The following is a 23,065-nucleotide window of genomic DNA, read 5'->3' as shown; positions in this document are numbered from 1 at the left end:
CAGGTTTGTTCTGAGAGCAAGTGAAAGAATGAAGGAGTGAGTGAACACTATATTTCTTACTATGTTATTTTCAGTCCCTGGGGTTGAATGCTAACAAAGGTGGCACTGAGACACTTGGCTACTTAGATATTTAGAAATAGCTCCTGTCTAAGTGTCTGCCCCAGAGCTGGCAAATGCAGACCCCAGAAGGACAGGCCAGGAGGGTCTTCCATCCTAGTAGGGGGACAGAGAGATTTGTCCCCTGGGAATCTGCAGGCCCAGATTCCTGACCCAGTTCTCCCTCAGTGGGATGTCAGTAAGTTATTAAATCTTAGAGCCTTCGTTTTCTTCCCAGTAAAATGAGGATAATTCTATCCACCAAGCCCAAGAACAATTAGGTGAGATACCAGAGATGAAAACTGTCTGTTGACTTGACAGCCGGCAGATGTTCCTAATTATTCATGTGTTGGGTTGGGTTGGAAATATGGATCTTATATTTATTGGTGTGTCCCCTTTCTTTATGAACTAAACTACCTTCTCCCCTGGAGAACCACTAGGAGTAAAATGAACAGTTCTTCTCCGGGCTGCAAGTTGCTGCTTCCTTTGGGCCAGTGGGTGAGTAGTCATTCTCAAAATGAAACCACAGAGACAGAACAGGAACCAAATCATGTCAACAATCAGAAAATCCAGAGTTTATATGATCAGGCAAATGAAAAATGCAGTGCATTTCCTGTCCCCATCCCCCAAAGCCGCCAAGTTCTAAAGCCTGGCCATCTGTGGCTAGTTCTATGGCAACCAGAATCACCCTGACCCCAGCTGGTCACAAACCAGGCACTCTGCCACCTTGGGTAGTGCTGGAGACTCACTGTTCCCGCAGTGAGGAGCAATGGGATGGCTGCCCTTAGCATTCCCCGCAGCTTTCCATTCGCATGGTGGGGGAATTTCCCATGGCAGAGCACCAGGGAGGTAACAGGGGTTAAGTCTCTGTCCACACTAAGCTGCCAGTAAAGTGGGAGTTCTTTCATTGCTCAAGTGCCTCCCAGTAACCACACAGGGTAGAGTGATGGTGCCTGGTCTCTGGCTTCCCAGGTGGGCAGCACTTGCTCTCCAAATGTTCTTTTGTGAAGGCCTCTCTGTCCCAGATTGGAAAAGACTGTGTCTCGGTCCCCCTCATCTGCCCAACATCCAGGAGAAGTAAGTAGCTGAAACATAGTAGATGCTCCCGAAATGCTTGTTAGGTAATGGAGCCGGATGGATGTCATGTGAGCTAAGGTCCTGGTCGCAGAAAGAGCAAGCAGGGCTGCAGCGACTAGATGGTTTTTCTAAAAAGAAACCAGCACTAAAATTCGTGGCATTCGATGAAAATTTCTGGCACAGAATAAAGAATATGGTCCTAGAGACACAGGGATCTGGGTTAAAATCTGGCCTCTATCACTTATGAACTGTGAGACTTTGGGAAATTTGAGTAACCTCTCTGTGCATGTTTCCTTGTTTATAAACTACAGGTTAATAAAAAGCATCTCTGTACAGTTGTTTTAAGGATTTGGTGAGATAGAGGATTTGGACATGGGGAAGAAACTCTCCTCGCCTCCTTCTCACGTCTCGGCTTTTTGGGGAAGAGCGCCCACCAGTCCTCCCAGTTAGGTGCTGGGAAGGAGCTTCTACCACTCGTTCTCTCTTTCTCCTCGCTCCCTCAGAGGAGCAGCCATTATTTGACTGGCAAGCACCTAACAACCAGTGGACCGCACCTTCTGGGCACTGGGCTGGCAAGGCCAAAGTGCTGCTAGTGCCAGGGTCTGCCTCTGGCCCCCTCACCACCCACGCCTCCTGTCCTCAGGTACCCTCTTGGTGCCAGTTTTCCCATTCACAGATGGTAAAGCCAGGCCCACCTCCCTGTGGGCCCAGGGCCCTACTGTCTTCTTCTCGGGCTGCAAGTTGGCAATACTTAATCTAGTCCATTTGCAAAACTTTTCATCAATAAAGCTGCTATGTTGATGGGCATTTTGTCTTATTCTACTTAAATCTATTAAATAGGCCAGAGGGACGGAGAGCTAAATCTTAGGCTGTGTTTTGGAGCACTTAGCATTGGACAGCAAACAGGGGTAACATATCAAGAGGGCTCTTAGAGAGCCCACAGCACGGTCGGTCCTCCTGCTTCAACCCTGATATGTGCACTGGAATCCACAGTACTTAGACCTGTGGTTCTCAAGGGGAGCGACACTGCCCTCTAGAGGGCGTTTTGAAAAATCCAGGAGTGTTCTGGGTTATCCCCCGGATGGAGGACCACTACTGGCATTTAGCAGAACCAAGGGGAAAGATACTAGGCACCGTGCAACATGCAGGACAGCCCTGCACAAGGGAATGTTTTATATCCCTCACAGCTTTTAAATATTTCCCCGGACATACAGATACATTAAAAACTGCTTGTGATACATATTCATACATATGTGTGTTTGTACATATCTGTGTGGATATATATATGTGTATATTTTTATTTAATATTAGAAGGCACAATGAAAGTATGGAAAAATATAGAAAAATATACACCAAACTATTACAAGTGCTATATTGGTTGGTTGGGTGGTGTCATATGGACTTTTAATAACAACTCAGCTATGTATTTCTATTTGTTTCAAGTTTTTGCAAGGATGTATTACTTTTACTATGGGAGGAAAAAAAAATATAACAAAAAAATGGGAAAAATTTTTTAAGCAGTTTACCAAAAAAATCATGCCCTGGAGATACGATATGTTGAAAATAACTGTATTATATATTAAGTCAATAAAATCAGGTTATCACAAAAGAAAAACCTGTTTATAATTTTCTGAGTCCTGAAACCAAACTTCTTTGTGTATAAATACAACTTGTTTTTTGTATGGTTTTAATAGGCACTGAATTTTCTAGAAGTTAAATTATTATGACAACAGAGAGGAGAGTGTGAAGAATTATTCAACTATTTAGGAAAATTCATGTTCTGAGGCCAATGTCACTGGCAGTGTCTGAGTCCCCAGTACAATAGGCAGGTGTCAGTTGGCACTGGAGACCATGGCAGTGGCAGTGATTCTGAGCACAGGTGTCTGTATCTATTTCATTACATCCTGAAAATTCCCTCTCTTTTATTTTAGTTCTATTTATATTTATAGTTCTTTTTTATATTTCAGTGAGGGTGTATATTTGATTTCTAAAAGTTTCACATGTAGGTAGGTTACATTATAGACAAAGCCCACGTCAGGGCAGTAAAGGGGACACGCATTGCAAATTGTTTGCTATAAAAAGAGCCCATGGGGGCTGACCGGGGTAAAACCCCCTGATTTCACTTCTTGGATACCAAGGCAATGAATGCCTTCATCAGCTCTGACTTCCAGGCCCTCACTGACACTTCCCAGTCACACAGCAGTCACAGGAGAGGAAGTCTGGAGAAGGATTCTGCTTGTCTCAACACATGGGGACAGCTTGAACTTTGTGTAAAACAGGATCTTCATCTCTCTGGGGTAAGGTGGTGGCAAGCAGGGACTTCCCCCTCCAGCCCCCGCCATCAGAATGAAGAAAGCCGTTTGTCAGCAGAAAGGTGGAAGCAGAACTGGGCTGTGCTACTCACAGAGGTCTTCAGTGGCATCTGGGACGAAGGCAGCCATGGACTCGTACAGGTCCTCGTCACAGCCGGGGTTGAGGGAGCATTTCATGAGTAGGTCTGTGGAAAGGTGGGCCATGGACTCATACACATCGTCCGCCTCCTCCCCTTGCATCAGTTCCTCTTTAATGTGACTCTTCAGCATGTCCACAGTTTCCTGAAAGAGAACATGGGACACCCTGAGACACACTGAGTGGGCCTGTGACCTGCAAAGGAAAGGTTCCCCTGCCTCAGGGTGGCCACTGTGTGTGCACCTATTTCCCACCAGGCTGAAAGCTCCTTGAGGCCAGGCTGCAAATCTATCTTTTGTTTGTTTTGTGTTTTTAATTTTAGTCTTTGTTTCCTCTCCCAGCACTAAGCACAGAGTCACGGACACAGGAGACACTCGTTAAATGTCCGATGACCAGGCGATACAAATTTACAACTTTCTCGTGAGCACCCATTATGTGTCAGGTGCAATGCAGGTATTCGACGATATACATCATATGTCATTCTTTTCATCACCGCTTGAGAAAGATGTACTATCCCCTAGTTCACAGAAGAGAAAACCAAAGCTCAGAAAAATCCAACACCTTACCTTGTACAAGGGCCTGGAAACCTGGCTCCCAACCTTTCCACTACACCCTAGTGGATCCTCAAAAGGAAATAAATGACACCCAAGAGTGTAACCCTTACTGACTAGAGCCATGGGAACTCAAAGGGGATAAACAGGGCTCAGGTGTGCTTGCACCGTGTGCCGTCAGCAACCGCATTCACTAGTCCCCACTCCTTCCAGCAGGCTGCTGTGGAGTCAGTGCCTCCTCGGCTTCACACCGTGTGCCCAAGGGGAGAGACCGTCTTGGATGGAGTGCCCTGAAGTCAGGCCAGCGGCCCTCTGTCACTCTCTCTACGGGTGATGGTGAAGCTACAAAGCTGGCTTCTCTGAAAACTGCACAACTTTTCCTGGTAAGAAACTTTGGTGTTTCACAATCTTTATTTCAGCATCAACCCACAAAAAATACTCATTTTCATCATCACTGCCTCAAGAGAGCTAATCTGCTATTGACACTCATGCTGGTTTCCTGATGAGACCCAAGGAGTAGACCAGGTGGCAAGTGAAGTGTTGGAGACTCCAGGTCTGGCATTTGGTTTTGACGTGGTGGAAAGAGGAAATGGAACAGTTCTTAGAGGTCCTAGACAACACATAGTGAGAGTGCTAAAGATGCATTGGTTGATGGGGATTACAGTCAAAGAACAAAGATGATGTGAGAAATGTGAGTCAAATTAACTTCAGGGCAAGCTGGAAGTGCACCTTTAAACCTCCCTGTTACAGACAGCGAGTAGGATAACAAGCCCCAGCTTTGGCAGCAACCTAGATTCAAGTCCCGCGTCCACCCTCACTAGTGGGTGACTCAGGGCACAGTTGCTCCACCTTTCTAAGCCTTTTTCCTCATTCGTTAAAGGGAGAGAACAATACCATCAACTTCAAAGGACTGTGGTGAGGATTAAATGAGATCATGCATTTGCCAATCAAATATTCAATAGATAGTAGTGATTGTCCTTCATGAAAACTACTGGCATGGAAATGAAACCTTGCATCTTATACATTTGTGACTTCAAAGTAAAGCCGAGTAAATACTCCCAGACTGTGAGTACCTTTAGCCTCGTTTATGTCAATGATGCCCAAAACAGACACTCAAGCGATTCTATTCCTTCAACATACTTAACCACCCCCAAACTTTGGGAAGGCCCCCTCTATATGCAATGGTGAGTCAAATACAGAGTAGAGAGTTAAGTTTCTGGAGTGGTGTCAGGCTCACTCCTGTCTGGAGGTAGACAGCAAGACAGGATTGCATTTATAATTCCTTCTGAGGCCACAGCCCCATTCCAGAGGCAGAGCTATTCCCACGTCCCCACTGTGAATCGTGAAGATGGAGGGAAGCCAGAAAAGGGCAGAGTCAGGAAGAGCAGCTGCCTCCAAGACAATGGGAGCAATGCTGGGGAATGGAATACAGCCCAGCTAGGGGTGAGATTACACTCAAAGAAGGGCCAGAAGTCATGATCAAATAGGATGTGGGGTCCAAAACCAGAGGAGCAGATAAATTGGGCATATGTACCTTAAGACAGGCAAAGTCTCTGAAGGAGACAGGCCGTCAGCAGGTGGGGCTTCTCAGTTGGGCTTCCTGAAAACTCAGGTGCCGAGCTTTATGGTGCTCTCTGCTAAGGAAGGAGCCAATCCTAACACAGTCTGCCTGGGCCTGATGGTGGGCGAGGCAGCTGGGAGCATCCCTAAGGTGCCTTGGAAGTGGGTGAGGAGGTGACTAGGAAAGAGGAATCAGCATCAAACTTCAGCAGATTCATTCCATAAACACCTCTTTAAACTCTTTGCAGGTGGACCTCAGTGTTTTACCTGCATTGTTTCCTTTAGCCCTCAAAACAACCTCTGGGTAGAGCTCTTATTATCTTCCTTCTGCATACAGTATTAGGAAACGGAGAGAGGGGACACATGATTTGCCCAAAGTCATTTGGCTGATATGTGTTAGTGCAGGAACTTGGACACAGGTCTACGTGACTCCAGGGCTCACTTCTTTAGCCCACACACACAGGAAGAGGCACATAAGGACATGCTAGACATGAAATCCAACCACTTCTTTGGTGAAAATCCACCCTAGAACCACACAGTGCATCTATATAAAACATTTTGCTTATCTGTGCATCTGTGGGTGGACACCTGAGTTGCTTTCATATTTAAACTACTACAATGACCATGGGTATACCAACATCCTTTTGAAACCCTGCCTTCAATTCTTTTGAGCATTTCCGGTCCTGGGGCCTCGCCTGCCTTGACCTTACCACATACTCATCGATGAATTGCCGCAGGTCCCTGAAGCCGTGCTTCTCTGCGATGGTGTTGGGGTAGTGGCCATGCTTGTTGGCCACACTGTATGCTTGCAGGGCTCCCGGGCAGGTGAGCAACAAGGCCGTGAGGTTCTTCAGTCCATACTTTGCAGCAAAATGCAACAAGGTGGGCAGCTCTTCATTCCTCTGATCTGAAAAAAATTGTCGAGGAAAACTTAATGGACAGATAACCGCGAAGCTAGAGGGCAGCCTTGTCCTGGGAGACCAAGCTGGCAAGCCTTGCAGGGCATCCGCAGGCACTCAATCATCACCTTGTGGTTGACTGACCCAACATCTGACAGCTTCCTTCGGGGCATCACTGAACGTTATTCCCTCAGATGACAGAAGAAATGATATGTGAATTAATTAGCAAATCTAATAATTAATAGCCTGTCTTCTTCCTTCAAAAGGATCAGATTCCTGAGAAATAATACTAATTCAAAATGTGCTGATTTTCTAAAGACTTAAATAGCAACCACGAAGTACAACAGGAACCATGTCTTGACATTCTCTGCAAATTTCAGGGCAGTTTAAAGCAATTGTTTTGTGCTGATCAGAAAAAAGAAGACTGAGACCTGGCTGGTGTGGCTTAGTGGATTGAGCACTGCCCTGTGAACCAAAAGGTTGCTGGTTCAATTCCCAGTCAGGGCACATGCCTGGGTTGTGGGCCATGTCCCCAGTTGGGGACAGGTGAGAGGCAACCACCCATTGATGTTTCTTTCCCTCTTTTTCTCCCTCCCTTCCTCTCTCTCTAAAAATAAATAAATAAAATCTTTTAGAAAAGAAAGAAGTCCATCTTTGTAGCTATTATTCTCAGTTTCATAAAGCATGTCAAGTGATCCTGAGTACATTACTTAGCCTTTCCCCGGGTCTTAGTTTTGAACCAGAAGGTATTTACAGACAATCTGAAAGGGACCTGGGAGGATTAGTATTCAGTAAGTTCCTTGTTTAAAACAGGTTTTAATGTTTGTATTAATGCATATAAACTCTAGGAGGTACGTTAACCTCTGATTCGTGAGAGACGAGTACTCCTGAGAGTCACTGGATTTCCATGACCGCTATCTACTAATACCTGAATATGGCAAGTTGAATTCTACCAAGAAAATAGACATATTTGTTGTACAGTTGGGGGACAAACATTTTTTTGTCTTTTTTCATGAAAGTTGATTTCTAAACCCAACAGTGATATATATATATGTATATAGAAAGATAAATACATATATGTCCCAGGATCCTACATTGTCAGGCTATGACATACTCCCTCTTGAGCCCCAAGTTTAAGAACAGAGAATATTTACACCTGCTGGGAGTGAGGCAAGGACATTCCACAGCAGAGAAATGGGGAGAGGCAACAAGAGACTTCCCCCGGGAGAAGGATGTGAAGGTAATATATGCTCATCGTATGGTTCTCTGAGGCCATGGAAGGATGGAATGCGGGCAGAGGGAACCAGGAGGCAGGCCCCACATTGCAGTACAACCACAGCAAAAGGAAGCGTGGTGTCCACGGAAGCACCATGCCAGGCACCCTGTCCAGCGTGTCATGTGCCAACCCCATGCAAATGGTTCTCCCAGTTCCAGCCATGGCACATGTGTACACGAGTCTGCTCCTCCCTCACCAAACAAATATTTGTTTCAAGCCTACAATGACCCACCCAGCTATGGTCCCAGCTCTAGCAAAGAAGACAGGCACAGCTGAGGAGCCCTAGGACAGTGGATACCCAACATGCTAGGGGAGCCTGCAGCATGCAGATGGAACCTACTGAAGGTTCTAGAAGTCTTCCAGAGAAAGTGCAACCTCAGCTGCTGCAGGGAGGCAAAGAGGAGTTAGCCAGGTAAATGGCAACCAGGGAAGGCAGGCAGAACTGTACTCTCAAGAGTCAACATGCCAAGAGGCAGGGCAGAATTTTCATTAGGTGAAAAGAATTCCTACCTTCTGCAGAGCAGAGCACGGAAGCCAAGGGAGAGTGGAGAGAGATGAGAGCAGAAATGCAGCAGGAGCCCTAGGGAAGAACTCTGCAAACAAGTTAAGAAGTTTGGACTTTACAAAGGATTTTTAGTAAGGGGGTGAGGTATTCAGATCTACAACTTAGGAAAATCTATGGCTAGCCAGTGAAGAATGCGTCCTTCTCAAAGGGAGGGCTGTAGAGCAGGAACCAGGAGCAGGACGTATGAGTGGACGGGACGCTGAAGCAGCAACCTGGGATCAACCCACTGATGGTTTCCGGAGGTGGGACTGCTTGCTGACTTACTTGTCATCATGTCTTCTTCTTCCAGCTGGTTGATTCCAAAGAGGTGCAGCCCACTTGCAGGGATGTTGTTCTTCAGGGACTCGGTGAGCAGTTTATCAAGGGTTTCTGTGTTGTAGGGCACAATTTTAAAGGCCTGAACACAAAAGTAAAGACAGTCATATTTTAAGACCAAGCTATCTCCCACCCAGCAGATTCAAGGCTGATCAACCATAAGCAGAAATTACATGTCCAGAAAACCCAGGTTTCCTTTCAGCATCCTTACCTGACACATGAATTCCACAGGATTCGCAGCACTGGACAATAAATTCCCGATTTCTTCCATGTCAGTGTAATAGCTGATAACGGTCTCGCACACCACTAAATCCCCGGAATATATCTTCAGAGAAACATTCCCAGAGGAAAGGTCTGGAAGAACAAGTGTCCAGCGAAAAGTGCTTAGGGGTTCATCTTAATGGTGCAGAAATTAACTGAGGTCTGGAAGAAAGATCTTGGGGGTGAGCTTGGGGACAGGGAAGTCAGGGAAAGGGCAGCAGTAGATGAGCAGGCTAAGCAGCATAAGGCAGAGCTCTGAGTCACAGGAATTGTTCTCATTGGGTCTGAAATTTAATGTTTGAATAATTTGCATGTTTTGTTCAGGATTATAGGCCCAGTGCTGCCATAAACAAGAGCAAAAGTTGAATTTAAAGCACTTTATACAATGGGCAGTGGTTGCCAGAAGCAGGGAGGGATCCTGGCAGGCGGAACTTGATACTTCTGCCACATCTGGCCAGCACCATTGACTCACTGCTCAGCTGTCATTACTATGAGCTCTCCCTGCATGCTCTCTTCGGCACCACAGGAAGGGGTTTTGAGGGGAAAAGAAAAAATTAAAAATACACCAACCACAAAGATTCGATTCACAAAAGAGGAAATGCGACAAGTAGAGAACATGGAAAAATATTCAACGTCACTAGTAATCAAAGAAATGCAAATTAAAACAATGGGTTACTTTTAAAACACCAAATTAGCAAAAATATTTAAAATGCTAGTGCCTAGTGTCGGTGATGGTATAGCCAATAAACTTGACAGTAGCAATATTTCAGAAAGCAAATAAGCTCTAGTTTCCAGGATCCTTAAAAATATCCATTGTTTCAGGATTTCCATCTTGAGGAAATTATCCTAAATACAAAAGGAAAAAACATCCTGCTAGCATAAGGATGTTCAATATGTTATAATTTAAAATAATAAGAAAACAGTAAGAAATCAGAAATTACATATATATGCAAAATGAGGAAATGGAAAAATTAAAAGATGAGACTTCTTTTCAATTGAGTATCATGCAGCTTTAAAAATTAGTTATAATATACAAGTCCAACACAAGGAGCTGGTTTTATGAGCTATGGTACATCCATACAATGGATTACCTTGCAACCATTAAGCATCATGTTGTAAAAGAATATTTATTAATGTGACCCCTCATAGGTATTTTCTAGGCAACAAAAGTGGTTTATGAGACAGTACAAAGCCATGCACACAGATGTGGAAAAATACAGAAACCAGTGATGTCCCGTGGGGTGGGGGGCACATGGGTAATTTTCTATTTACTTTCCTTTATGGTTACTCTATTCTTTAAGCTTTCTGTATTGAACACACATTACTTTTGTAACAGAAAGAAATGCGTTATAAAAAAAAAAAAGAAAAAATGTGTTATAAAATGAAAAGTTACAAAGCCCATGTAACAGCAGGGGGGTAAAGGGATGGGGAGAGAATAAATATAAGATTACATAAAGGGAAAAAAAACTATCAGGTAACAGATACTATTGAAACAACTATGCTTTAAAAAATTGTGAACAAAGGCCCAAAAGACTGAATGGTATTATGATGATTTTTTTTCTGACATTTTCCTAATTTCCAAAATTTTCAGTATATTAACTTTATAACAATAAAAATTTTAATATAGCCACTTTCCCCCATCGCACATAGATGTTTCTGCCATTCCTTTTCCAAATCCAAATTGTGGCTGTCACTTTGCTCATTTCTGAATAAAAGCAGGACAAGTAAAAGAAAGCAGGAGGGGGCCTTTCCCTAACATGATGCCTCATTTCTGGAGGTACCTGGGCTACTTACTGGGAGCCTTCACGGAAACGGTATACTCGTTCTCCAGCTTGGCTTCCACCCTTATTGAGGGAGACTCCTCTGGAGAAAATTCTGCTTCTGTCGTCACTCTCTCATCCAACTTACATCTCATAATGATGTAGACCATGGTTTCTACCTGAAACGGGAGAACAGTCATCATCCCCTCTCCCTCCTGGGTCCCCTCCTAGGGTGCTGAGCCAGAGGGTCTCTGGCTCCCTTAGTCCCAGCCTTATTTAGGGAGGCTGTTCTAGAACAGGGTGGGGTCTGCAGTCCAGGGTTGGGCAGCCACTGTTTGCTATGGGTCCCAATGATACCAGTTACAAAAACCAAGGGTAAACATTTATAAACCTTTATAATAATTTGATATATGTTGAACCTAATGGTAATCATTTTAAAAACTGGGTCTTATATTTTATGTCTCATTATTTCATTTTTATAGTATTTCAATTTATTGTATTTGATAAAAGCATCAGTCCATGACAGAATTGGAAATTTAAAAACAAAAATTTTAAAAGCTCTTCACCACAGACAGTTGGAGAAGCACTGCTCTACACTAGTCTTGCTCCCCAAAGTGAGGCCAAGGGACCAGCAGCATCAGCTTCCCTGGAAGGTTGTTAGAATTGCAGATGCTCAGGCCCACCCTGTCAGAACTGCAGAGGCTCAGGCCCACCTGTCAGAATTGCAGAGGCTCAGGCCCCACCTGTCAGAACTGCAGAGGCTCAGGCCCCACCTGTCAGAACTGCAGAGGCTCAGGCCCCACCTGTCAGAACTGCAGAGGTTCAGGCCCCACCTGTCAGAACTGCAGAGGCTCAGGCCCCACCTGTCAGAACTGCAGAGGCTCAGGCCCACCTGTCAGAACTGCAGAGGCTCAGGCCTCACCTGTCAGAGCTGCAGAGGCTCAGGCCCCACCTGTCAGAACTGCAGAGGCTCAGGCCCCACCTGTCAGAACTGCAGAGGCTCAGGCCCCACCTGTCAGAACTGCAGAGGCTCAGGCCTCACCTGTCAGAGCTGCAGAGGCTCAGGCCCCACCTGTCAGAACTACAGAGGCTCAGGCCCCACCTGTCAGAACTGCAGAGGCTCAGGCCTCACCTGTCAGAACTGCAGAGGCTCAGGCCTCACCTGTCAGAGCTGCAGAAGCTCAGGCCCCACCTGTCAGAGCTGCAGAGGCTCAGGCCCACCTGTCAGAGCTGCAGAGGCTCAGGCCCCACCTGTCAGAACTGCAGAGGCTCAGGCCTCACCTGTCAGAGCTGCAGAGGCTCAGGCCCCACCTGTCAGAACTACAGAGGCTCAGGCCCCACCTGTCAGAACTGCAGAGGCTCAGGCCTCACCTGTCAGAGCTGCAGAGGCTCAGGCCCCACCTGTCAGAACTGCAGAGGCTCAGGCCCCACCTGTCAGAGCTGCAGAGGCTCAGGCCCCACCTGTCAGAGCTGCAGAGGCTCAGGCCCCACCTGTCAGAGCTGCAGAGGCTCAGGCCCCACCTGTCAGAACTGCAGAGGCTCAGGCCCACCTGTCAGAACTGCAGAGGCTCAGGCCCCACCTGTCAGAACTGCAGAGGCTCAGGCCCCACCTGTCAGAACTACAGAGGCTCAGGCCCACCTGTCAGAGCTGCAGAAGCTCAGGCCCCACCTGTCAGAGCTGCAGAGGCTCAGGCCCACCTGTCAGAACTGCAGAGGCTCGGGCCCCACCTGGATCCACAGAACCAGAGTCTGCATTTTACCAAGACCCCAGGTAACTCATGCACCTTACAGTGTAAGAGGCACCAGTCTAGTTCTGCAGCTGAATGCTGCCCTTGGAAGGACAAAAATAACTTTCCAGAGGGTTAATTTTCCAAAGGAACTGAGCAACCTGCGTGGCTGTTTTGCCTTGCTTTAAGATCTCTTGTCAAGCCTCCAAATGGAATTATCTTGTTTTTACTGTGCTGGGGAATGGTCTTCCGAGACCCTGAACTGGCAAGGATATAAGTCTCCTCAAAAGCATGAAAAGCAGATATTTCTGGCCAAAACTAATCTTCAAATGTTCATCCTAAGATTCTGCTATCAAGTCCTCGTAGTGCCCTTCATGACAAGGGCTGTGATTTCACAACAGGTGAGGGAGGGGCATGGTCCTGGCTCCTGGGAGCTGCTGAGGCTGAACGTGAATGGGTTCCTGGTCAACCTGACTCCTGCTGCAGGCGCAGCCCTGTCCCACCTGCTCCTCACAGGGAGCACCTGGAGGCAAACGGGATGAGTGTGTCTCCTCCACTGACAGTCAGAACCCAACCCCAGCCCAGCTGCCCCAGGACCCAGAGATCTAAAGTAGACAACAGGAGTATCCTGGGTTAGTGGGAGCCAGGATGGGAGAAGGCACGAAAGCCTGGAGAATCAGGGAGGCATGTGAAGGGCATCGTTCTCTGGTTCCAACCCCTGCACTGACAGGCGCCTAGCAGCCTAATCTCAAGATGAGAGGCAGGAAGGAGTGTGGAGCGAACTGGGAGGTGCATGCTCTGTCCAAAGGGCTGCTTGGCCCACCCATCATCTCAGGCCTGGATTCCCAAATTCTGATTCAAAGAAAGCTGAAAGCTCAAATTCTCATACCTAACTTTCAGAACACTGAGCAGTCTGAAACAAACATGTTTGGGTTGATGCAGCCCAAAGCACCAGTGTGTGAACCTCATGTAGGGAGTCCGTGCCTTGTGACCTCAGGCTGCATGGAAAACCACTCACAAGGTCAAAGAAACTAGTTATTCCCATTGCCACAGTCATCCTGCCCTCCTGTCTCAAGAAGCCCAGAATGGCAGACTTATCAAAGGGCTTGTATCTGCAGGGAAGCATTTTGCTGCTCTGAACTAATATCACACATTGTTCATCAGGAAAGGAAAGGTCAGGAGAAACTGTGAGTACTATGGTAGGATTCAAATGACAGTGGCCCATCAGCAGCCCTACATGTAAGTCGTCTGTTAACTTAAGTCCCACCACTGAAAATGATACTCACATTATGCTTAGGTATCCATCTTATCCCTTTAGCAAGCAATATGTGCCAGCAAGTTTAAGCCATCAAGTGCCATAGCACTCATTTGGACCATGCCAGGGGCCAGTTGACGGAAAAGCAAGTTTTCAAATGCGTCCCATCTCCTTCCTCCCAGCACTATGCTGATGCTGGCAGGAACAGAGCTGGGCCTCTAACTCCATGAGGGGCATAAGTGCATAGTAATGCTCATGTCTGCTGATCTCTCACATGTTCTAAGTTTTGGATCCACGAACTAAAAGTCTTAGATTGATAACACATACATTCTTGGGCTCATCTCGCTTTGACTCAAAGAAGTGAGGTTTGCCCAAGACCCAGGTACTGGGGTTCCCAGAGCAGCTACTGTACAGGGGAAACCCCACAGGAAGGCTGGGATTACACTGAGGCACAACAGGAAGACCCCACTCCCTTTATTCCAACAAATGAATCTATTGAGAAGCCCGAAAGCCCATGTTCTGGCATCAGTCCACCAGCCCCAGAAGTGCCTACCCCACAGCGAATGCGGTCTGGCTGCACCACCATCAGGCTCCCAGGTGAAGTCTCTGGTGGCAGGCTCTGCTGCTTCGAGTAGGGCAGGACCTTCTCGTCCTCAGTCTCAGTGTCGGTGACTGAGTCACAGCCCGAATCTATGGAACAGAGAACACCACTGAATGGGACAGAAGCAAGGAGAACTGATGGGTATGTTCCACACCATGGATGCCCCAAATATTACCAAATAGGAAATGGCTCTGAATGTTAAACAAATACAAGCTGAAAGGAATGACTCAGGAAATCATAAAAGAGGACCTAGTGGGGAAAAGTCAACCACCATGTAGGCCACAGTGTAGGGTGACAGTAAGAGGTGATGGTGGAGAGTAAAGTCTGAGGCAGGCTGCTGTCTGAAGCTGGCAAGTCTAGCCTCAATGAATAGGCTTCTGGAAGCCTTCCCTCTGGACTTCTTTGGGCTGGCTTTGGTGGCTGTGAGGAAAGGAGGTGCTTTCTTCTTAGGTAGGGTCAAGAATGGACTGTACTTAAAGGTGATCTTTAAGTAGACAGTCCATTCTAATAAAACCTGTGCTGTCCCGGAAGCCATGATTCATCAGGGTCATGGCTAGCCAGTGTACACCCTCCAGAGCAACAGTGAAAAGCAATCATTTTCAATACATCTTAGATCAGTGTAACCAGGTCCCAGATCATACCACAGCCAACGCCACTACTGTGGAAAGATTAGAGCATGCACAGATTCCAAACAAGTGAGCAGGGTGTGTAGATGTGAGTGTCATGGCACACACGAGATGGTGCTGAAATGGTGTAAATGGAACCTGCCTGGACTCTAAGGCAGGGGCTTTTAGCCAGGATCCATCCACTGATAGGCTACCTGCTTAGGCTGGGGGAGGGGCTAAGGCTTCTCATTCCTGTCCAAGAGCCTGACATCTGTGTTGACAGATGTCTACTCATGACCCCAGAGTGTGATGGGCACTGAGAAACTCAGTCCTACTGCTCCTCCACCTCTGTGTTTTCTCCCAAGATGCATTATTCCAGAAAGCCTGGCTCAGTGAGTCCAGGTCTCTGATCTTATTTGTGCAACAGGAATCCAGGCAGAATTTAGAGCTGAGATGGGGAGAAGGACTCTGGGAGTTCCAAGGAGGGTGAAATTGTTGTTTTGCAAGGCATCAGGGCCATCCTTCTATAGCTCTCCTTTCCTTTCCATTCCTGCTAATGCGCCTCTCTCAGTGCTAACATCCCCCTGCAAAGGCTAAATGCAGTCCTCTCCCACCACCCCGCTCTCCAAGCCAAATTAACTGAAGGCTGCCATTTTCTCTGCTGGATCTGCCCTTTCCCACACCCTTCTCTCCTTGATCCATTACTTTAAAAACGTTTAGGGCCCATCCCCAAGGACAGAGGTATACATGCTACCCAAGAGACTCCCACCCACCACGAAGCCTGTGAATGAAAGAACCAAAACATCAGGGATAATGAATATTCTTCTTTTTAATAATTATATACCATCACATCAAGCTTCAATTTTTTATCATTAGATGCCTGAACATCCTATTTTTTCATTTCTGAGGATCTTCCTGAATGAGAAAAATAACCCCACTGACTTAAAACATTCAATCAGTTACTTAAAACTGCAAAGAGCTGCCCAAAACTATTTATTTATTAATGTACTCTCTTGCTAATTACCTATTCTAACTTATTATACAGGCATAATCTCTTTGGGGGAGACCCACAGTATAATCTATCATTGCTTTGAAAAAGAAAAACCTCTTCATTTCTTCCAAATTGTTAACCCATTCATCTGCTGGCCAAAGAGTCAAAGCTCTGATAAACATAAATAATAAAAGAATAGAGAAAATATAAATAAGCCCAAAAAGAAAAAGACAATAACAGCAGATACGAAGAATTTTTAGAAACACACCAATGTGAAGAGTCTATGCTAAGAATTTTGAAAATTTTGTTACAATTTTTACAGATAAATATAAATTACCAAAACTGTCTAAAATACATAGAAAACCTGACTAATAAAATATCATGGGAAAAAAAACTTCCTTGGTTTTCAAATAAGGCTACACATTCCTCCCTGTATTGTTTTTTTAAATTGTCATTGCAATCATGTTTTTCTTTATAATATTCAGTTTTCCTATTTAAGAAAATTCTGTTTATACAGGTAATGTTTCCAACTAAAGTTTAAAAACAATCAAGGGCAGTTCTATTTTATACTAAAGACATAAAAAATTACATAGAGAATCAAATACAATACCACCCTGGATGGTGTGGCTCAGTGGATTGAATGGCAGCCTGTGAATCAAAAGATCACCCGGTCAATTCCCAGTCAGGGCACATACCTGCGTTGTGGGCCAGGTCCCCAGCTGGGGGTATTGGAGAGGCAACAGATCGATGTATCTCTCCCACATTGATGTTTCTCTCCCTCTCTTTCCTCCTCCCTTTCCCTCTCTCTAAAAAAAGTAAAATAAATAAAATCTTTAAATACTATCTAGAGCTCACGAACCAAGCTTCATTCTCATAGAAACATAGTATGTGATAAAGCAAGCATTAAAAATCAGCACCGAATAGAGGAATTGTTTGGTGAGAAGGATGACTCAGCAGATGGTCCTGGAGAAATTTAGCTCTTTGTGTTGGGGGTGGAGGGGACTATTTAGATTCTTCCTAAGTCTCATAAACTACAAAATTAAATTTAGATGAACTATAAATTAAAATAAAGTAAAACCAATTTTAAAAATTAAAAAGATGAAAATGTAATTGAAACTTTTATCATTGGTTTGGGGAAAGATTTGTTAATCTTAAACAAATGAAGAAATACAATCCAAATAATCAATAGAGCTGATGACATGAATTTAAAACCAGTAAACAAAAATTTTTTAAATAGAAAAACTAAATTGTAATGCATATAGAAGCATTAGTCATAATATCCAAAAGGTGGGGAACAACCCAAATGTCCATCAACTGATGAAATTTATATTCAGCCGTAAAAAGGAATAAAACATTGATACATGCTACAACATAGGCGAACACTGTAAAACACTATGCTGAGTGAAAGAAGCCAACCACAAAAAGGCACATATTATATGATTCCAAATATATGATATGTCTAGAACAGGCAAATCTATAGAGACAGAAAGTAAATTAGTGGTTGCTGAGGGATGAGGGGCTTGGGTGGGGTGGGAAAAGGTCAGGGAATAATAGCTAAAGAATACGGGGTTTCTTTTTGAGGTGATAAAAATATTCTAGAATTAATTGTGGTAATAGTTGCACAAGCCTGTGGCCATACAAAAAAAATCATTGAACTGTATACTTTAAATGTACAAATTGTATGTTATATAAATTATATCTCAATAAAGCTGTTACCAAAAAATGCAATAGCAAATCAGAAACTGGTTAAAATTTGAAATAAATATGCCAAGGGGATAATACTCACTTATATATATATTAAGAGGTCATAGAAATCTCTTTTAAAAACACCCAAAGCCCAATAAGTAGGTAATTCACAAAGAAAGAAATACAATTACCTCCCCATCAAAAATATACATACATTATTCATTATCACCATGGAATTACAAGTAAATAACATATTGTTATTGTACCTTGTCAAATAAGGAAATGTTTGAAGGTGATGTAGGACAGGTACTCTCATTTGATGCTGAGGAAAGTATAAACTCGTACAACCTTTCTGGAAAGTCATGTGTCCATATACAGAGAAAGAGAAAGTCTTTAAAATATTCACACCTTTGGTCATATAATTCTACTTCTAAAAATCTCTTAAAGAGGAAAATAAATGTTCAAAATGTACACAAAGATAATGAACCAAGATGTCTGTTACATCATTCTTTGCATCAACGAAAATCAGAAAATAACCTAACTGATGAAAAAATACTTAAAATATTATTTTCAAAGTGTTTTAGGTAAAAGCTTATGACATTATATGAAGCAAAGAACCAGGATATAAAATCATACCTATTAGATATAAAATCATACATATTAGATATAAAATCATAGCATCTCAATTATATAAAGAAAAGTTGCATTTTAAAAGGTCAGAAGAAAATGTGTGGCTGGATTGTGCATGGCCCTTTCCTCCCTCCCTCTTTTCTTCCTTTCTTCCAAACTTTCATGTATTTTCATATTTTCCCCAGTGAGAAAGCACTTTGATAAAGAGGGTGGGGTGAAGAGAAAAGTAGTATCTGAATGTTGGCTAATTATTTCACCAGCTTGGCATAAATGAGATTGATCCTAACAGTGCAGCACTTGGCAGATATTCCCCAGGGCTCAGGTGGGCTGTATAAACACTTCCTTGTAGCAGGTCTATTCTTTAAGTCCCCTTAGACAGCTACCAGCAGCTAATTGATTTAGGGAAGCCAGGCAGAATGCTGCTCACGCTGCAGGGTGATTCTGGTGGCGCTGATTGACACCACCATCACTTCTGTTCTCCCAGCCTCTTCCACTGCAGACCGGGCCAGGGTCCAACCACGTCAGCCAATTCAAAGTTTCCTCTGAAGGAAATGCCAGCCCAGATATAAGCACTACTGAAACCCAGCTGACAGTGAGATGGCCCAAACTTTCTTACTTAAACATGTAGACCCCTGTGGACCCCCACCACCACCTTGAAGATAATACCACCTTTGCTGTCCTGAGACTCAAAAAATCAATATTTGAGTGTGAAGGCACTCTGAAAACTCCAAGGATCCTCCCCAATGTCAAGTCTTATTAAGACAGCGATGGTATCCACACTGCTTTAAAATTTAACTACATACCCTTGGCTATAATGAGATCTAGAGATACTGTGGAGAAATTCTAGAAAAAGGCTTCCTTTGTGCATTCAACTCCCCAAAGTCTCATCTATAAACAACTCCTAGAATTCAGTGGCCAGAAAAGTTTGTCTCTTCAGAGAACTCGCCTGCTTTTCCCTTGACAATAAGAACAAATTAACACAGTGTGTTCTACCTTTTGCCCTTGCTGCCAGGCAGTTCAGTGACAATTCTGGTTCTTAATTGCTATTATGCTCTCATCCAGGTCCTTGGTCTTGCTTATTTCTTTTTTTCCAGGTACAAAGTGGAGGCTGGTGCAAATACTTTGGGGATCTAGGCAGGATGTGAATCAATGTTTCTCAAACTGGCCCAAAGTCCTCAGATACAGTCCTTATGAGAATCTGTGCTGGGGCTTTTCATTTAGATAATAATGCCTTTAAAATGGGATGCAAAGGCAAAGATGTTCCAGATTATCTGGGTGACCGCATTATAATTGGGTCCTGCCCCAGGACTGTGTTGCCTGTGTGTATGTTTGCAATCATTTTGCAGCTAAGGCCATGCTACACTGAATGTCAGGGACTAACATGAGGCGCAGGATGACATGTGGATGAGGCATCTGTGACAAGTGAATTCAAGGTTTCCCCGCAAATACTTCATATAGAGAAATGTGGGGGGAGAGCCAAGTCTAAAAATACAACCCCTCCCCTTGACTGAATGTGTGAGCACTATAGCCTTATGCCACGTTCACGATGCTGCCTCAGTAAGCCAGCATTGTCTAGGACACAAATGTAATCAGTTTGCCTTTTATTTTATACCTGTATTTATATCTTGTTTGTTTTTGTTTGTTTTGCTTTCAGAGTTGGGAAAGGACAATACACCTAAGAAGCTGAATATATTTATACATATTAAGTGACATCATAATAATCTGTCAACAACTAAAGGATTATAGTTTTTTTTTCCTCTACAAGGGAGTCTACATTATTTGGACCTAAAAAAAAACCATGGATTTTAAATAAAATGAGCATATGTATGCACTTGGATTCATGACAAGCTGCATGAAGCCAGCATACTAGGTAAGAGGGCTGGTGACAAACTCCTTATTACTACTAATAATGACAACAATAAAAGTTACCATTTATTGAATATTGCTATGACTCTTTAATAGTCCTAATCTCATTCAATCCTCACGACACCCCTGTGAGATAGAAATCAACATCCTATCCCCATTTGATACATGAAAACACTGTGCCTGAAGGATTGAAGTAACCTAGATAAGGTCACGCACCAAGTAAGCAAGGGTCAGAGCAGGAACTGGCCCCAGGGGTCTGTGACCTGCCTCCTTGGTGGATGTGGTCTAGGGGAAGAAGCAGCATCACTTGTCATTCCTGGTCTGGGGTTATGACTGCAGCTTATGAGACATGTGGGTTTTCACTTACCAACACCTGGTAGTGCGGCCTTGTTCTGAACAATGCCACTGTGGTTAGGAATACTGTGACCTGCCACCAGGGCCAATGGGCACATTCCAACAATGTGGGTTTACGTCAAGAGGCACTGAATGCCAACCGGTCCAGCTATGGTCCCGCACGCTGAAGGGCCACTGACCCAAGGCTGTGCTCTTTTACTTTCCAATTAACTTTAGACTACAGTGCTTCCTGCCTGTCCCACAGTCAGGACTATGGTTTTTTGACAACCTGTGGGATGGGGTAGGGTGAGCAGAACAAGAGAATGGCATGTGCTGATTTTGGAGCGTTTTTTTCTTTTTTCAGAGTGCACAAGCTAACTTCTCTTCTAAGGTAATGCTAAGCTTTGAGAAAAGTATAAACAAGGTCATTCTTAAAAACAATTACAATTGCCATTTGTTGAGCACATGCAAAATCCTTCACATATATGATTCCATTTTATCACAACTAAGAGAAGTAATTCTGCCTATTTCACAGATAGCTATGGCACAGAAATTTAAGTGAGTTATCAAGTCATATAGTACATGCCGTATGGACATTACCGTGCTCTCACGCACTTGGACAGCGTTTCCCACACTGTGAGCCATGCACCCTGGGGGTACAGGAAATGATGCGAAAGTGTGTGGCACACATTCAGTGACACTGAACCACACAGCGAGAAAGCAGTCCCCTTTCGTTTCTTTTAATACCACTTATATCAAAAAGAAAGGCTAGACTCAAGGAGGGTACCTTTAACACCTCCTTAACATGCGCACCTCCCTCTGTACCGCAGAGCAAACAAGGCCAGCAAGCCTACAGGCTTCTATAGGAACAAGTATCTAATAAAACTTACAATAATACACTGTTCTGTTTTCATTGTTTTATTTTTATAGGCCCCGTCTTTTCATATGAAGAGATGCTGGTTTTTCATTTACAGTGGCAGAGTTTCCTTTTAAAATAAATGTACTTAAATAAAAAACATGAGTTGATGTCAAGAAAATATTGTAAACAGTAAAATGGAAAAATTCTAGAAATAGGTTGTGGTGATGGGTGCACAGTATTGTGAATGTAATTAATGTCACTGAGTAGTATACTTAAAATTGGTTAAAATGGCAAATATTCTATATATTTTGCCACAATTAAAAAAAATTGATAATTTAATACACCACCACCCCAAAACTGTTGAATTGCATACTTTCAATGGGTAAATTGCATGGAATATAAATTATATTTCAATAAAGCGGTTTAGTAATTGAAAAACCAAAATAAAAAAAAAAATAAATAAAATAAAAATAAAGCTGTTTAAAAACCTAAGTAAAAAAACCATGTTGATGATTCTCATATGATTGAAGTTTGAGAAAAGCTGAATTATGCTATACTGCTTCATTTTTATAAACTAAGTTTATTCGTTATTTTAAAAATAAGGAAAAGTGTCCTGATTGGTGTGGCTCAGCAGATTGAGCACCTGCCTGCAAACTGAAAGGCTGTTGGTTCAGTTCTCAGTCAGGGCACATGTCTGGGTTGTGGGCCAGGTCCTCCAGTTGGGAGCGTGCGAGAGGCAACCAATCAGTGTACCTCTCACACACTGATGTTTCTCTCCCTCTCTTTCTCCCTCCCTTCCCCTCTCTCTAAAAGTAAATAAATAAAATACTTTTAAAAAATAAAATAAGGTAAAGTGAAGGTAGGAAGGGGAAGAAAGCCTATAACATAAACATGTTGATTTATTTTCTCTGAGCTTTGGATGCCAAGGAAAATGAAAGTGAATAGAGAAGAAAATTAAGAAGCTTGATTTCAACTGAGAATTAAAAATTTTTCACCAATTTAGCCAAAAATGGAATGAAACAGAAATCGTCATGGGGACCAGACAGGAAAACATGTGTGTCTCTGGGCTGAAATGAGGTAGGAGGGGATCTTCTATTTGTGTCCAGAATTTCCAATGTGACTGATAAAAGAGAGAGGAAAGAAGATTCAAGATTTCTTTGAAGAATGCAGAAATTAACTGACAAGCAACCTAGGTAAGTGGGGTTCATAAAAGAAAGGGGCCATATTCCCTCTTCATTTGCATCCCCAGTCAGGGACCCAAATTTAACATTACACAGATGGGGCAGGAATATAGAGAGTTGCCTGAGGTCTGAGAAATTTCCGAGGGCTGGTCCATTCAGGATAAAATTTCTCATTTATTGATTCTCACCGTCTATCTAAGCCACAAGGATGAACTCATAAAACAACTTTCTCAACGCCTAACATATAATGTGCTGAACCCCAATTTCCTTATCACCTAGCAAGTGTCTACTGAACATGTATGACATGGATCCCATGGGGGATCCCAAAAGTGTGTCCTCTATAGCTGTGACCTTATGGAGCTTATGACTGAACTCGGAAGATGAGGCTTCACTTTCAGAAACTGAGAACTATAGCCCTGGCTGAAGTGGCTCAGTGATTAGAGTGTCATCCTGGAACTGAAAGGTTGCGGGTTCAGTTCCTGGTCAGGGCACATACGTAGGTTGCAGGCTCCTCCCCAGTCTG

At 43.8% G+C, this 23,065-nt stretch overlaps 1 protein-coding gene across 1 annotated transcript in view; it reads right to left on the bottom strand.

Moving 5' to 3' along the window:
* The window catches only part of PIK3AP1 (phosphoinositide-3-kinase adaptor protein 1), a gene marked incomplete at its 5' end in the record, with an annotated part of 90,296 nt that overhangs the window by 30,795 nt on the left and 36,436 nt on the right, over positions 1-23,065 (bottom strand). The window contains 6 exons of the mRNA XM_090277914.1: positions 3,578-3,767; positions 6,443-6,639; positions 8,737-8,869; positions 8,999-9,141; positions 10,843-10,987; positions 14,344-14,480. Of these exons, the coding sequence (XP_090134040.1) occupies positions 3,578-3,767; positions 6,443-6,639; positions 8,737-8,869; positions 8,999-9,141; positions 10,843-10,987; positions 14,344-14,480 (945 nt within the window). The remainder of the gene's footprint in view (positions 1-3,577; positions 3,768-6,442; positions 6,640-8,736; positions 8,870-8,998; positions 9,142-10,842; positions 10,988-14,343; positions 14,481-23,065) is intronic.

Source organism: Furipterus horrens, unplaced genomic scaffold, assembly GCF_987537825.1.
Source record: "Furipterus horrens unplaced genomic scaffold, mFurHor1.1.pri manual_scaffold_5, whole genome shotgun sequence".
NCBI classification, from domain to species: domain Eukaryota; kingdom Metazoa; phylum Chordata; class Mammalia; order Chiroptera; family Furipteridae; genus Furipterus; species Furipterus horrens.
This window is presented reverse-complemented; position numbering and strand designations above follow the sequence as displayed.